Source organism: Nipponia nippon, unplaced genomic scaffold, assembly GCF_047370975.1.
Source record: "Nipponia nippon isolate SJK-2023a ecotype South Korea unplaced genomic scaffold, ASM4737097v1 scaffold_14, whole genome shotgun sequence".
NCBI lineage: Eukaryota > Metazoa > Chordata > Aves > Pelecaniformes > Threskiornithidae > Nipponia > Nipponia nippon.
In genome coordinates, this window is record NW_028262330.1 from 1,578,814 (window position 1) to 1,594,360 (window position 15,547).

General features: G+C 54.6%; 2 protein-coding genes across 2 annotated transcripts in view; one reads left to right on the forward strand and one right to left on the reverse strand.

Moving 5' to 3' along the window:
- EVPL (envoplakin) overlaps positions 1 to 5,420 on the forward strand; it is a 33,476-nt gene extending 28,056 nt beyond the window's left edge. The window contains exons 22-23 of the mRNA XM_009476605.2: positions 710 to 802; positions 1,629 to 5,420. Coding sequence (XP_009474880.2) covers positions 710 to 802; positions 1,629 to 5,078 — 3,543 coding nt within the window. The 3' untranslated portion in view covers positions 5,079 to 5,420. The remainder of the gene's footprint in view (positions 1 to 709; positions 803 to 1,628) is intronic.
- Positions 5,421 to 9,234: 3,814 nt separating this feature from the next.
- On the reverse strand, positions 9,235 to 14,299 carry CDK3 (cyclin dependent kinase 3). Its single transcript, XM_009476606.2, has 7 exons — positions 14,172 to 14,299; positions 13,134 to 13,211; positions 12,574 to 12,694; positions 11,869 to 12,039; positions 11,336 to 11,437; positions 10,366 to 10,569; positions 9,235 to 9,986 (listed from the first exon to the last, which is right to left on the reverse strand). Exons 1-7 carry the CDS (start codon positions 14,297 to 14,299, stop codon positions 9,861 to 9,863), a joined length of 930 nt encoding a protein of 309 aa, XP_009474881.2. The 3' UTR covers positions 9,235 to 9,860.
- Between the last annotated feature and the right edge of the window lie 1,248 nt (positions 14,300 to 15,547).

A 15,547-nucleotide genomic window follows, 5' to 3' on the forward strand; every position in this document is an offset into this window, starting at 1 on the left:
TTCTGCATTTGGGATCAACAAGAATAATGCAGATTGTTACTGTTTCACCAGATCTCCCTTGAGATTTGAGTATGCCTTGCTATTTAAATGTAAAACAGGGCTCTGTGTAGAAACAGCTCTATTTCCAGAAGAATCCAATGCTTTTTCTAGAAGTGGGTTTAGAGGAGGCCTTCAAACTTTTGTCTCAGCCCTGCACGGGAAAGAGCAGAGCATTTTCCACCTTTCTCAGTATTACTGCTGAATGATGTTCGTTGTGTCACATTTTCTGCAGGTCTAGGGACCTGTTTTAGTAGTGCGTTAAAGACGGACTTCCGTCCACCTGGGCGGAAGAGGGGAGCGGGCACTGGGGACAGGACTGAGCCAGAGCTCCTGTGTGCTCTTCCCAGTTACACCCCCGTTCCCCCGCATCACCGCGGGCTGTTCGCCAGCTGCCATCCATGCGTGGCCCAGGGTGGATTTGGAAGTCTGGACCCTGTGCAGGCTAGCAGGCATCCAACAGGCGTTCAAATGAAGGGGACGGGATCTCCTCCGTGAGTCCTTAGGCTCTGCGTCTCAGTTTCTCTAGAAAGTCAGGCGTGAAGACGCTAATCCCTGGAATAGTGCAGCACACAGAGTGCATCCAGGTGAAAGGAGGGGTGGGGGAGTGTGCCATAAACGGAGCTGTGTCAGGGTGAGGGGGACGAGGCTCTCACCGCCGTTTCTGTTTCAGGAGAATGATGTAACCAAGCTCTACATGGAGCTGGCAGCAGAAAACAAACAGCAGCTCAGCCGGCTGGAGTTTGCCAAGAAGATTGTTGAGAAGGTACCAGCTAACAGCTCATGGCACGATTGGGGTACTCTAGATTTGGGTTTGAAATGATCTTTCCAAAGCTGTCAGCAATCTGCTAAGCCTGGGATCCCCCACCCCTCCCCGGATCTCCGCATCCGGGTGGAGGAAGGACAGGAATGGAAACCCCTGTGAGAAAAAGACCATGAGTAACCACAGTTTCACTGACACTGATCTTGGGTTGTGATATTCATCGCCTCTGTGGGCCCTCAACTGTTTACTGAAGCTGTAGTTTATGCTAGGAAAACAGATTTGAATTAGGGTCCTTACATCCTGTTCTCGGCTATATCCAATCAAAGTTCACAGACTGAGAACTCTAGATTTGTCTGTGGATGTGGTTGGAATTCAGTGCTCACAACCTTCTGGAAACAATTCAAACTTTTATGCCTTTCTAGGGCTTGAGTCCACCTGTAGGAAAGGCCTCTGCCCTGGATGGTTTTCAGTCAGTGTGCTCAGGAAGGACAAGGGATTGAGCTGGAGAGCTCTGGGACGCCGCCAGGAGCCAGCAGCGCAGCGGGGACTGCCCGTGCTACCCTCTCAGCTGCAGATACTCAGGGCAGCACAAAGTGCCTTGGTGGGCAAGGGGACAGGGGGAAGACGCACCAAGTCAGGTGCTGGAGATGGTGGGAACGTGTCCTCATCTGCCATTTACAAGCAGCCTTATTTGGGGGCTCCCTGGGGTTTCTGTACCAGTTCTGTCTGCTACCGTGCCTTGTCGTGGCAAAAGCCTCTGCGCCAGATTCAGAGAGTGACTCGGTTTCCCTGCCCTTTTTTTTAATTCTTTTTTGTTTTTTCCTTGCAGAAGGAAGTGCACGAGGACATTGAAGCTGTACACAAGCAAGCCCAGCAATCTGAAAATAAAGCTGCAACAAGCAGGGAATCTGAGGGTTTGAAATCGCAGCTGGAGGAGGAAAGGAGGAAAGTGGCCAAGATTGAAGAGGACCTGGAGGAACACAGAAACAAGCTGCTAATGTTGAAGACTCAGAAGCCCATTGAAAGAGTGGAAGAAAAGGAGGTCATAGAATATTACAGAGACCCACAGGTGGAGAGCAACCTCTCTAAGATGGCACAGCAGATTGAAGAAGAAGGCAAAAAGAGGCAGAGCCTGCAAGAAGACATTGAAGTGATGAGCCAGAAGCTTGCCCAGATGGAGAGCGAGAAGAAGGTCATTCCTGCCCAACTCCTCACCAAAGAGATCACAAAAATTGAGAAAGATCCAAGCCTGGATAGCCAAGCAGCCAGTCTTCGTCAGGAGATCAAACGTCTCCAGGAGGAAAGCTTGGCTGCTGCTTCCAAACTTGAGCAGTGTAAGAGAGAGCTGCACGTGCTGGAGCGAAAGCAGCCCAATATCCGCGAGAAAGTGGTGGTGAAGGAGCTGATCAAACTGGAGAAAAACCCAGAAATGCTGAAGTCCGTTAGGACCCTGCAGCTACAAATTGATGAGGAAACCTTCAAGAGGAAGTCTGCAGAAGAAGCAATAGTGAAGGTGAAGAACAAGATTGAGGAGGTGGAAAGACTAATTGAAACAGCAGAACCCAAAATCATTGTTAAGGAGGTAAAGCAGGTAGAGCAGGACCCGGAGTTATTGAGGGAGTCTTCCAAGCTTAAAACTCTGATTGAAGAAGAGAGGAGCAAGAACTTGACGCTTACAGGTGAGCTGGGAGAGCTGCAGAGCCAGTACAGTATTGCAGAGAAGCAAAAACCAAGGATAGAGGTTAAAGAGAGGGTCAATGAGATTTTCCTGGTGGATCCTGAAACGGAGCAGCAAATTGCACACCTGAAAAGGGAGCTGCAGGAAGTTACTCTGAAAAGGACAAAGATTGAGAGTGAAGTGGAAGAGGCCTTAGCAGAGCTCAATGCCCTCAGGTCACAGAAACCAGTGGTGGAGCTTAAGGAGGTTATAGAGGAGGTGATAAAACACGAGAAGAGTCCAGAGATTCTTAGAGAAATTGACAGGCTGAAGCAACAGCTCAATGAACTGGTGAACACCAACGGCAGGACCCAAGAGCAGCTCATTAGGCTGCAGGGCGAAAGGGATGAATGGAAGAGGGAGAGATCCAAGGTGGAAACCAAGCTGGTCAACAAGGAAGTCATCCGATATGAGAATGATCCACTCTTGGAAAAAGAAGCTGATCGCCTCCGCCAGGAGGTGCGTAACATGTCTCAAAAGAGGAGAGCTGCAGAGGACGCAATCTATGACTTGCAGAATAAATACATGCTACTGGAGAGGCGAAAGCCAGAGGAAAAGGTAGTTGTCCAAGAGGTGATACTGACTCAAAAGGATCCAAAGCTCCGAGATGAGCACAACCGGCTGAGCCGGAGTCTGGACGAGGAGGTGAGCAACAGGCGTCGTCTGGAACGTGATGTGCAACAGCTTCGTGCACTGGTGGAAGAGCAAGAGAAGTTGCTCAGCTTTCAGGAGGATCGAAGCAAGAGGCTTGCACTGGAGAAGGAGATGAGACAAACTACATTGAGAATAAAGGAGCTGGAGGAGAGCCCAGCCCCAGTGCAAGAAAAGATCATTATGGAAGAAGTGGTCAAGTTGGAGAAGGATCCGGTCCTCGAACAGTCTGCCAGCAACCTGCGCTTGGAGCTGGACCGTGAGAAGATGGAGGTGCTGAACTTGCAGAGGGAATGCAAGAACCTGCAGATGCAAGTTGATGTCCTGCAGAAAACAAAATCCCAGGAGAAGACCATCTACAAGGAGGTGATTCGAGTGGAAAAGGACAGAGCGCTGGAGAGCGAACGTGCACGCATCTGGGAGCTGCTGAACAGGGAGAGAGGGGCCAAGCAAAAGGCAGAAGAGGAGGTACGGCGGCTCAGGGAGAAGATTGAGAGAGCTGAAGGCATGAAGAGGACGTGGGCTCGCGAAGAGACAGAGCTGCAGAAAGCCAGGAACCTGGCCATCCAGGAGAGAGCCAACTTGGAGAGTGAACTGCGGGAGCTGGAGAGGCAGAAGCAGCAGAAAGTCCTCTTCCTTCGGGAGGAGTCCAAACTGCTCAACCAACGGACTGAGAACGACAGGCAGAAGAAGAAGCAGCTGGAACATGAGTTTTCCCTGCTGGAGGCAGACATCCTTAGGGAGAAGGACCAGATCTACAACAAGGAGAGGTTAATTCGAGATCTCCAGTCAAGGGTCAACCGGGAAGAAATCAATCATGAGACCCAGATGAGAGAGACGAACCTCTCCACCAAGATCTCTATATTGGACCCTGAGACAGGGAAGGATATGTCCCCTTACGAGGCCTATAAGAGAGGTATCATAGACAGAGGCCAGTACATCCAGCTGCAAGAGCTGGAGTGTGACTGGGAGGAAGTCACCACCCTGGGCCCAAATGGGGAAGTCTCAGTTCTCCTTGACAAGAAAAGCGGGAAGCAGTACTCCATCGATGATGCGCTAAGGCTGAGGAGGATCACAAAGGAGGAGTACCAGCTGTACCGGGATGGCAAGATTCCCATCTCCGAATTCGCCTTGCTGGTGGCTGGGGAATCCAAGCCTCCCCCGTCCCTCTCTATTGGCTCCATCATCTCCAAATCCCCGCTCTCATCACCAACCACCCACCAAACCCAAAGCTTCTTCCCACCAGCCTCGCAGAAAGGCTTCTGTGATGATACGTCCCCCATCGCTGGGGTGTACGACACCACCACCGACACCAAGTACAACGTCAAGACTGCTGTTGCGAAGAAGCTACTTGATCCCATGACGGCTCAGAAGCTCCTGGAAGCCCAGGCTGCCACGGGGGGCATCATAGACCTCATTTCTCGGGACCGTTTCTCAGTCCACAAGGCAATCGAGAGGGGGCTGATCGACAGGACCTACATGCAGAGACTGCTCAATGCCCAGAAAGCTTTCACAGGGATCGAGGACCCGGTGACCAAGCGAAGGCTGTCTGTGGGGGAAGCAGTTCAGAAGGGATGGATTACCAAGGACAGCGCTTTCCCCTATCTGGAGGTCCAGCATCTAACTGGAGGGCTCATCGATCCCAAGAAAACCGGTCGCATCCCCGTGCTGGAAGCTGCCCAGACAGGGATGATAACAGGCGACCTGGCCAACAGGCTCCAGGATGAGTCCAACTATGAAAAAGATCTCATTGACCCCGTCACTAAAGAGAAGATAAATTACAAGGAGGCCATGGCTCTCTGCCAGAAGGATACGCTGAGCAGCCTCCTGCTGCTCCCAGCCATGTCCGAGGGGTATCAGCGGTACCACCAGGCGAGCCGTTCCCCCAGGCTCTCCCGGTTCAGGCACTGAATGGGTCCAGGCATGTACTGGATCGGGTTCCTTCAGGAATTCATCCCTTCAAAACACTTCTCCCCACGGAGGCAGCAGCGATCACAGGAATGGAGCATCTAGCATTTAGGGCTGCCTATTCTTCTATCTTAGCTATCTCTGCTTCCCAACGCAGCTTGGTTGTGCAAGGAAGAAAGCGTGATCGTGAGCGTGTAAGGGCCTGACGCACGGGGGTCCCCGCGGTCCCCTGGGTGCAGCTGTGACAGCAAAGGGGGGGTTGATTGCGAGAACTCCTCTGGCAGTAGGTAAAACGCGGTTATGCCCAGAAAGGGGGGAGAGCGAGAGTGTTTTCCAGTTGGGTCATTCTTCTGCATGCAATAAAGATAGAAAGTGCACCCCTGTGGCTGTGTTGTCTGTGCAGGCTGAGGCTGCCGCGTGGCTGGAGGCACGGCTCGTCCTCCCCCGTGCAGTCCTGTGCCCCGCAGCCCAGTCTACAAAGGGTTTGCAGACTCTTGCTCCCTCGATCTCACAGCACTGAACCCCCTAAATGTCTTTCTGCATGTGAGCCCATATTTTTAAAGACTTTGTCTTTAAAACTGGAAAGCAGTGGGGCTTTGCTCCTAGTCATTTGGACACCTCTGAAAGAGGGACTTGGTCGCCAAAGGGCACAGTTCCACCTTCTGTTTGATCCAGTCTCAGCGCAGGCAGCTCCCGAATGGAGCAGTCCCCCTGTCCCTGGAGCCCCCCCGGCTGCAGACCAGTGATGATGTTGGCTGTACGATGACTTGGGTCGCTTCGCTTTGCTGCTGGCAGAGGAAGGCAAGCCCCAAGCAAAACCAAACCAAACCCTGTTGAAGTAAATGATTTCTGGGGCACCTGTACAGGGGCAGATGTGTTGCAAGGGAAGGGATGACCTTCAGTAGCAGACTGATGATGCTTGCAGTCAACGGTGATGTGAACCTGCTTTCTACAGCCCTTGGCTGCAGGATCCACCCAGCAGTACCTGAAAATCTGCACTTGCTGTTTCTTCAGGCAAGCTTTCGCTCCTCTGTGTCACTTCCAGTGCTCAGCCCTTGCTGGAATGAGCAAGTCCTAACTCCCACGTGCCCCTGTTGAGATGAGAGAGGAAATGTTCTTGCCTAGTCCCTACCCTGTTCTGGAGAGTCCCCTGGCTTTGTGGGATGAGAAAAATGACCTTTTATTTCCCCCTCTCTCAAGGGCTCTTCTAGCTGCGGCTACTTGGGAAATCCAACACCCCCAAAATAATCCGTAAGGGCAGAGGTTTCTCTCCCCCTCTCCCCATCAGAGCAGTGGTGCAGCCTCTACTTCCATACAGCCTAGCTGGCGGTTGACGTCTGGGCTCCAAGAAGAAATTCCTCCCGTGCTGGCAAGCTCAGCACAATCACAGGTCCCATCACCTTCCTGCTGCAGGCAGTGCTCAGCGTTAACCGTCTGAGTCCAGCGATGGAAACACCAAGTTTCCAGCCTGAGGTCTCCCAGGCTCTGTCCCGCGCTCTGCAGGGGCTGTGTGTCAGGCCTATGGCTGATGTCCACGGCAGTCTCAGCTGCCATGATCAATACGGGGAAATCTGTTGTTTTATAGTGGGGAAAACTGTTCCACATGCGCTAGAGCATCCGTTCCCAGTTTGTGCCCTCTCGGTAGAGTGCTGCTGGTGTGTGGGGCACTGTGCATCCCCCTCCTGGCTGCTCCGGACCAGCAGCAAGGGCTGGAGCTGGGCTGCGATGGACCAGGGGACACATCGGGAGAGAAACCCTGGCCTGGCCTCCTGCCCGGGCAAGCCCAGCAGCCCTCGAGCACAGGAGCACAGCCAGGTGAGGCTCACGTCCCAGTGCAACCAAGGAGCCCCGGACCAGTGCGGTTCCCTGCAGTCCTCGGGTCCCAGCTCTTCAAAGCTGCTGGGAGCAGCCTTGCTGTGCTTTGCTTTGCTCCCCTCGGCCGGCTGAAAGCAGGGAGGATCCATCAGCAACGGGGCTGTTGCCTTTTCTGCGGCTTGGCTCTGCCCGACAGGTGAGTTTGCTGTGAGCCTTCCCCTCGGCCGGCTCCGTGGGGCAGGGTGCGGGGCTGCCTTCGTCGGGGCTGCTCCCCTCGCAAATGAGGTAAAACCGTGCTTGTTCTTAAAGCAGTATGATGTTCACGCGGTGACTCTTTCCTGAAGAGCTGATTAAATAGTTTTGGGGAATGCTCTGTAACTAAGGAACTTGGAGTTCTGGTAATTAGGCAGTCAGTTAATAATTTTGGATAAAGCGCTCCCTAACCGCGTGGTGGGAGGCATTCACCTAGGGCTGGGTGAAGGCGTTGAGACGATGAGGCGGCCGAGCAGCCTGGCTGGCTGAGCGGTCTCCTTGAAGGCTGCTCTGCCTTTTGGTTCTGAAAAAAGCCCCACCAACAAATCCTTTTCTTTGCTGTGGAGCGGTCCCCATCCGCGGAGAGCAGCTCGCGTCGCGTCCTCTTGATGCCTCCGTAGGAAGCAGCGGGGGGCGCGGGACGATGGCGCTGCGCCGTGGCTTTCCCAGAGCGGTTATTTCGACACAGCTGTTGTTGGTTCCCTTTGCTGGCAGCGGGGTTGGCTCATAAATGTTTGAAATTCAGCTTGTTGCTTCATTTTGTCGGGCTAGATGAGCTGTAGTATTTTTATTTATGTTTCTGGAGTGGATGAATGTCCTTGGTGTTTATTTCTTAACGCAGGTCTCTTTAAAAAGAAAACAACTCTTCTGCAAACAGTTTGGCTGGTACAACACGAGCGTTTGTTTGCAGAGAGCAAACAACGGAGCATTATCTGTACAAAATGAATTGACTTTAAACGCGTGTGCAAAGGCAGGGCAATGATTGCCCTAGCAGAATCCATCCCTGTCTCAGAAACGTGCCCCTGCGAGCTGGGTGCTGTCACGCAGAGGACGCGAGATGCCGCAGGAGCACAGCGGGGCTTCCATTTTCCTGCCGCCGGCTCTGGAGGCTGCTGCGGGAGCCCGGCTGCCTGCTCTGCCCTGCTCAAGCAGAAAACCACCCCTCCCGAACACAAGCAGGTCAGCTTTTTCCCAGCAGCCACTCCAGCATGACTCCTAACAGCAGCTTCAAAAGCCAAGCAACCCCCACCCGCCCCAAAAAAACCCTAATTTGTGCAAATTGCAGAGGCGAGTGAGCTGCCCGGGTCCTGGTGGCTTCTAAACCTGAGGGGAGGCAGAGCCCGGCGGCGTGGCAGGGCCCGGAGGGAGGTGAGCAACAGGTCCCGGGGTGTCGCTGTCGGGGATCTGTCAGGAGGTGCGGCTGCCGCGGGTCTTTTTGATGTCGGGAATTAAGCAGAGGCACCCGCTGCCTTTTGTCGGGTGGGGAGAAGGAAGGAGCGATGGCGGAAGCCAAAGGGCGGCAGAGCTGGGCTTTAGGCAGGCAGGGCTTGGGCTGAGAGGGGCTTTGGCAGGGGGGACGCAAAAGGTTTCTCTCCCCTGTGTGAATTTGCTGGTACCTGGTGGGTGGGGAGGGAGGTTTGTGCTCCAGCTGCGCCTGCAGCCGCCTCTCGCCTTGCTGCGTTCTTCATCCGTCGTGAGAGCGCAGGGGCGTGAGCTTTGGGGAGCTGTCAGGCTGCGCCGCGAGCAGCGCTCGGGTTCATTGGCGTTCGGAGGGCGCCTGTGCACGCGCGTGAAAAACAGGAGTGCAGCAGTTCGGCTTCCCTCAGTTAAAAAAGTGTCTTTTCAGTAGTTAAGTGAGTAGAATATAACTCTGAACTGTTCGTGGCAACCTCTGAGGGAAAGCAAGCCCACCTTACCACACCGAGACAGCGCTGGGCTGCAGAACTACCAGCCCCTCCTTCCACAGCAGACTTGCGAGCACGTCCCCGCACCCGCCAAGGATTTGGGCTGGAAAGGGTAAAAGAAAGAGTGCAGGAGACGATGAAGGGAGAAGGGCGCTGCGGAAAAAAGGACCAGCCAGACCCTCCTGTCACTAGCCCCCTGGGCCGTGCCAAACAATAAATGCCAAGGTTTCTGAACAGATAACAAGCCTTTATTTTTTTTTCTGTACTGAAAGAAAAAAAAAGATGTCGAAACCACACCAAAAGTTAGTGACAATTCTCCAAACATTTGAACAGCAAAACCATGGCCAAGACAATAAAGCGAAGGGAAGAGCATTACACCTGGCGCTGCGATGGAAAGCCCGTGTTCCAGCTGTTCCCGTTTCCAGCCGTAGGCAGCCAGTGCTTTACGCTAGCTGTATCTTTCGGCTTCCTGGCCCCAGCTAAGGCACAAATTAAGACACCTGATAGCGCTCTTCAGCTTGTGAGACAGCAGAACGCCAGCTCTGTTAAACAGCTCGGATTAAACAACTTGCCTAGTGCTGACAAGCCCAGTCGTTGGTAACAGCAGCAAAGGGCTGAGCGGAGAAGCGCTCCCCTACCCAAAGTGGAGCTCCAGCACGCCCTGGTGTCAGAACCTGCCACCGACGGACCTGGGGATGCTCCAGTGCTGGAGAGACAGAAATCACCGTGTGCCACCTTAGCTGGCTGACCAATGCAAGGACAGACCTCGGAAAGATGCTCCCTCACCTACCTTTCAGTGGTTTATGCTGATAAATACCCTCACCCTTTTGCACAGGACCTCTTCAAAACAGCTCTGCTGGCTGTAACCTCGACAAACCTTCCCTCAGCAACAGGCTGAGAGTCTCTAAACGCAAGAACTTCCCCTCCAGGCTCCTCGGGAGAAATGAGACCCTGGCAGCCCCCTGCGAAGTGCCCGACACCAGATCTGCACCGCTACCCGGAGGTGCAAGTGCATGGGGAGAGCTGTGTCTTCTCATCTGCAGCGTCTCTGCAGCGCACGGCGCTCTTCAGGGCTCCGCGGGCTCCTCCAGAAGAAGTACTGGTGACTGAGGGCTGCCTTGGCTGAGATGCGGCTGTTGGGATCGTACAGGAGCAATTGCTGCCAAGAGAAAAACCCAGCAGATTTAGGCTTTTAGAAAACAAATGATTGGTCGCAGATGCAGAGGTTGGTCCTGCCTTTGCCCCTCTCTGGGCCTCAGGAGTGACCCGCAGCTGAAGTTCCCGTGGGGGTTATGCTAGAGGGGTTTCTTCACCCTCGATGCAGTGGTTTCCTATAGGAACCTGTGCTGACAGCTCTACTTCAGAGCCAGGACTGAGCCTTATTCGATGATTCGGTGTCTCTGCAGTGGCAGAGATGAGCATTGGAGCCAGATCAGCTAATGCACTTCTGGGTAGATCAGTCCCAAATATCCCTGTTCTTTGCCCAGTTTGAAAAGGTCCTGTCTGTCTCCCAGGTCTTGTTCTGAGCCCTCACTCACCACCAGTAAGTCTCTTCCATCTCGATCTAAGTTGGGAACAATTTCCTTCATCTCCTTCCTTGCCCACTGGGGAAAGTCCCTCTTGTAGTCAGGCAGCTGGGTCACCCCGGGCCAGGTCGCCTCGGTGGGAGTGCCCAGGGTGCGAAAGATCCGGAAGAGCTGATCGATCTCGGAGTCCCCTGGAAACAGGGCCTTTCTGGTCACCTGAGGGGAAAAAAAAGGCCAGTTCCCACCTTTCCATCAGCTCTGTGCCCTATTTCCCGCTGCAAGCGACCCTTTGTCCCAGCAGACACAAACTGCAGGAGCAGGGCAGTCACAATGCAGCAATTCTGCCAGGCAGCGGCTGGGGAAGTCACGGGTGTCTGTCTGCTTGTCTCCAGCTCCTCTCCATGGATCCCTGCTCTCCTGGGGCTGTCCTCTTTCAGCCAGTCCCTTATCCCTCTTTGTCTCCAGTTTCCTAACACCTGCTCTTGCAGGCTAGCTCCCTCCCTGCCTACTTGCCCAAGCTTTGCTGATCTGCAGCTGGGGGCTCCGGGAGCCGTTGCACTGCAGGGGTAACAAGAGCTCTTCAAAGCGGAGTATGGACCCCTCGGCGATCCACTCTGCCATGCTATGAAGCGCTAGCTCTCCGCAGCCCACTGCGGGGACACCTGCAAGAGAGTCCTCTCCTCCTAGGATCAAAATGCTGCAACAAGACTGAAGTTAGCCCTTCCGCAAGGACAGGCATCGCATTCCTGTATGCCTGGAACTGCAGCTGGACTAGAGAGGCTGCTTTGCCTTCTGCCAGGCCCCTGAGGGTGACAGATTTCCTTTTCAGCCCGCAGCTAAGGACCAGCTAACCCTCAGGGTGGGCTTTCCATAACACACACTCCAGCATCACAGGTGTTCCGCATCTTGTCCCTCCTTCCCCACTTCCCATGGCAGCTGCATCCTCCCTGCTCATGAAAGAGACTATTTAAACCCGTTCTACCATTTCTGCAAAGATGCAGCCGATGCTCCAGATATCCACAGCGGTTGAGTAGTATTTGCATCCCAGCAGTATTTCGGGGGCTCGGTACCACAGAGTCACCACCTGGTAAGGAACCAACAAACAAGCTTTGTCTAGTTTCCCTGGGTGAAACTAGAGGCATAGGATCCGCCCTTCTCAGCTGTGACGCAGCGACCGCACAAATCAGAGTGTGCCAAGGCCATGCTGAATTAGCAGATGCCTTAGTGACAGCAAGATCGGGATTAACAGATCCTTCTTCAATAGGACACTCTGGAACAAATAAATATACCCTCTGCGGAGAAGGTGGGAACCCAGCTTGCAGGCAGGCTAGGGTAGAAGCAGTCAGCAGACTTTGTGGGGACATGAGGTAACCCCTCAGCTGCGGGTTAGGTTAAGGGCACGTGCCTGGGCACAGCTGTGCCTCAGCTACGGATGAGTAACTTGTGATGCTGCTGCTGTTCACCCACTATGGGTTGTGCACCCCACTCTCGGGTGGCAGGGAGCCTCAACGATACCTCGTGAGTGTATGTGCGCAGGGGGACTCCGAAAGCTCTTGCCAGTCCAAAATCGGCCAGCTTGATTGCTCCTGCTTCGTTAATGAGCAAGTTCTGCGGCTTCAAGTCCCTGTGGATGACTCTGTGCGAGTGGCAGAAGCTCACACCCTGCAGCAGCTGGAAAAGGTAGTTCTAAGGAGAGAAGAGATTTCAGACAAGGCCACGATGAAACCACTTCGAAGGCTGGATCATGTGAACCAACACGCTTTGGATCATTTACAGACCTGAATGGGAAAAAGACCTTGCTATAAGGCAACACCAGGCTTGTGGGCCACTACTCAGGGATGCACACAAACTGCTCCCACCCTACATGGGGACAGAGGGACTCCAATCCAAGCAGCGGCTGTCCCTTCCACCCCTCCATTACTCTGTACAGAGGCAGTTAGCCATAGATCCCTCAGCTGTCCTCTTAACCAGCAGTTTGTTCTGCAGCGAGATGGGCTGAAGAGCCTGGAAACAGCTGGGAAACAAATGTGCTTAGCAATAGTGCCAAGAGGTTTTCCCAGCTGAAACATTTGAGGTCTGAGAGGCTGAATGCCTCCAGCCAAGGATGAATCTCTTCCAGATGCAGTCTGGGTAAGAGCAGCTCAGTGCCGGCTCTGCGCAGCAGAAGGTAGCAAGGACATGCTCTCTGCCCGGCCCGTTAGTGCTCCTTCCACACTGTACCTTGACCAAGCTTAAAGGAAGCTCTCCAGTTCGGGATGAGTCCATGTATTTCTTCAGGTCCTGATTCAGATACTCAAACACCAGATAGAGCTTCTTCTGGCTGTGTACGACATCCAGGAGCCTGCAAAAGACGTGCAAGCGCTCCCTTCAGTACCTTTGTGTGGGAATCCATGCTACGCAGGAGTGTTAGTCTCCCACAGAGACTGGAGACCTTCTCCAGACCTTTGTCTGGACATACCCAAATATCCCTCCTCCCACAGCTGTCTCTGCTCTGCCAGGCCTTTGGAGCAGAGAGAGGCAGACATAAAAGCAGCATCTAGTACGGGGCAGCAGCAGCTGGGACAAGTCTGTGTTGCTGGAGTAAAGTGGCAGTGCTGCGGGCTATTGCTGCAAGCCAGGGAAGCGCAAGCGATTCCTGCCTTTTTCTGTTTATTTTGCTCCTTTCTGCGCAGTCAGGGAGGGACTGGACGGCCCCTCTTGCTGCCTGTCCCCAGAGCTCCCCATGGGGATGAGCAGGAGCTCGTCAGTACGCTGCTGGGGAGGGATCATCCAGGTCTTACCTGACTATGTTGGGGTGCTTCAGCTCCTTCAGCAGTGAGATTTCTCGGATCGCGGTGCTGGGGACGCCCTCGGTCTCCCTGTGGCAGAGATGGGCTGTATGGCACCCCGTTCCCCCGTGGGATCTGGCAGCCCATCGGGGTCCTGTGTCCCTCCTCACTGCACCCCAGCTCCTGCCCAGGGGAGGGTCTCTCACACCGGGCGCCCCGGTTTGGGATGGAGGTGTGCGTGGGGCGGGCTGGGGCGAGGCAAGGGAAATGGAGCCGTGGGGACGGAAAGGGAGGAGGTGACCCAGACAGTGCAAGCTGCGGGACAGAGCTTGTTTGGGAGCACCTGGGGGCACAGTTGGAGAAGCAATGGTTTAAATGCCCAAGCTTTGCTTTTTGGAGGTGTGGGAAGATGAAAGCTCTTTGCCCCTCAGGCAGCCGCCTCCTCCGTCCTGAGGGGCTGCCATGGGGTGCAGTCCCACCACCATGGCCCCTGGTCCACACTGACACCCATCATGGAGACAGCCCAGGGCTGACCCAGGGGAACAGTAATAATCTTTTATCTGCTCGGTCCCCACCCTGGAGGGGTCGAAGCCGGCTCTGCTGAGGCTGAGCCTCCCCAGGCCCCGGCACCACACCCTGAGGGAGAGGCCACCTCCCAAAATGGCGGCTACATCCCCCTGCCCTGGGCCATGGCGCCAGGGCCGGGTAGTGCTGGGTCAGGCCCTAGCTGCTTGCACAAGCCAATAGAGACATTGGGTTTTTTCCTCATGTCAGGCTTTTTTTGAGCCTTTTGCACCATTTGGGACGCTGGGCTCAGAGGCCCGCTGCTCACTCCCATGGCTGGGGCTGGGGCACTGCTGGGCTCGGCTGGCGGCCATCTCCCCACAGATGGCACTGCCGGCCCCAGAGGAGCCATTGGCCTTCCTCGCCTTGGCACCCGATTGCCGCCCTGCTTGAGGAAGCAGCTGGCCTGGTGCCATGGCAGGCTGGGTGGGCGCTGAGCTGGGCCGAGCCATGGTAGCCCACGGGGCCGGGCTTTGCCCCACTCACGAGTCCAAGCGGATCTTCTTGAGGGCCACCAGCTGCCCCGTCCGCTTGTTGCGAGCCTTGTACACCACGCCGTAGGTGCCCTCCCCGATCTTCTCCACCTTCTGAAACACCTCCTGGAAGGCGTCCATGGCCCTGCCTCAGCCTCGCGATGGCGGGGGGGGGGGGGGGGGCTGGTGCCGCTTTCTGAGGAAAAGAAAAAAAAGGGGGGGAAAAACCCCAAACGTTCAGGAGGTGTTTGCTCTCCCTGAGCTGCTTTTGGGGTCTGGGGCCCCCCTTGCTGCTCCCCCAGCACAGGGACCTGCCTTGAACTGGGGCAGCCGCGGGCAGGCAGGGCTGCCTGGGCACGCTGGCAGCTGGCTGGGGTGTCCGAGGGTCTTTGGGCAGACCCAAAGAGCCAAACACGGTGCACCAGCTGCCCGGGACTGGTTGCTTATGACTGAGGTAGCGGAGTGTGTTGGATAAAGCAAAAATCGAGCAAAATGGATGTAAAGAGGTGCTTTGGGCCTGCGGGAAAGGCAGCAGGGACTGCACAGGGCGAAGGGAAGCTCTGCAGCGCCGTTTGTACGGGGCTGGCGTCAAGGGGACGTGGTGTGTAATTAGGGCTCCCTGGGACACGCTCAGGCTGAACACACAGCAGAAATGTCTTTTTTTGTTGTTGTTGTTTGTCTTGTGCAATTGTCCCTTGAACCTCCCCACCATGGGCTGCGCCACTTGGTCAGCCTTTTGGAAGATGTCCTTGGCGGGGGGGATTAATCATTGACTTGACAGCTGACAGAAGACAAGATTAAAAAATGTTATGCAACGTGGCACCAGGAGCGGTAGAGCCACAGGGACTGTCTTCTGGAGGGCCTGCGGGCTCCGTGGCTCTGGGTGGGCACCGCAGGACATGGCAGCCCACTCGCTGCGTGGGTCTACAGTGCAGACCCCAACTTTTAGGTGACCTAAAAAAGGACTGATTTAGCCCATTGCTGAGCCACCAGCTCAAAAATCTTTTTAAAATTGATCCTGATTTTGCCAATTTGAAAGAACCAAAGTGTGGCTGCTCTGTGGCTGAAGAGCGATCTACACGCAGCCACGGCACACTCCCGTGTGGGTTCTCCGGTGGCTTGTGAAGGTTGAGTTTGCACTCCCGTCCCCATCCGGAGTCATTGCCAAATTTGCTCTCCTCTTCCTGGCTGGTTGGGTTTGTGGGGTTTTTTTTCATAACACTTGTGGGAACCTGGTATTTTGGATATTCCTAGTCCTGGCATCTTGGATATCCCCAACTCCCTGGCAAGCCTGGCCATTTGGATAAAATTTAAGCACAGGGAGGAAGGTAGAACAGACAGGAGATGAGGTGTAAACATAAACACATCATGACAGACGACGCATTGTCT

Coding starts and splice junctions, on each gene's coding strand:
- CDK3 (XM_009476606.2), bottom strand. CDS start 14,299: ATGGACGCCTTCCAGGAGGTGTTTCAGAAGGTGGAGAAGATCGGGGAG. Junction 13,212..14,171: donor AAGAAGATCCGCTTGGACTC/GTGAGTGGGGCA, acceptor TCTCTGCCACAG/GGAGACCGAGGGCGTCCCCA. Junction 9,987..10,365: donor ATGGAAGAGACTTACTGGTG/GTGAGTGAGGGC, acceptor TTCTCTTGGCAG/CAATTGCTCCTGTACGATCC.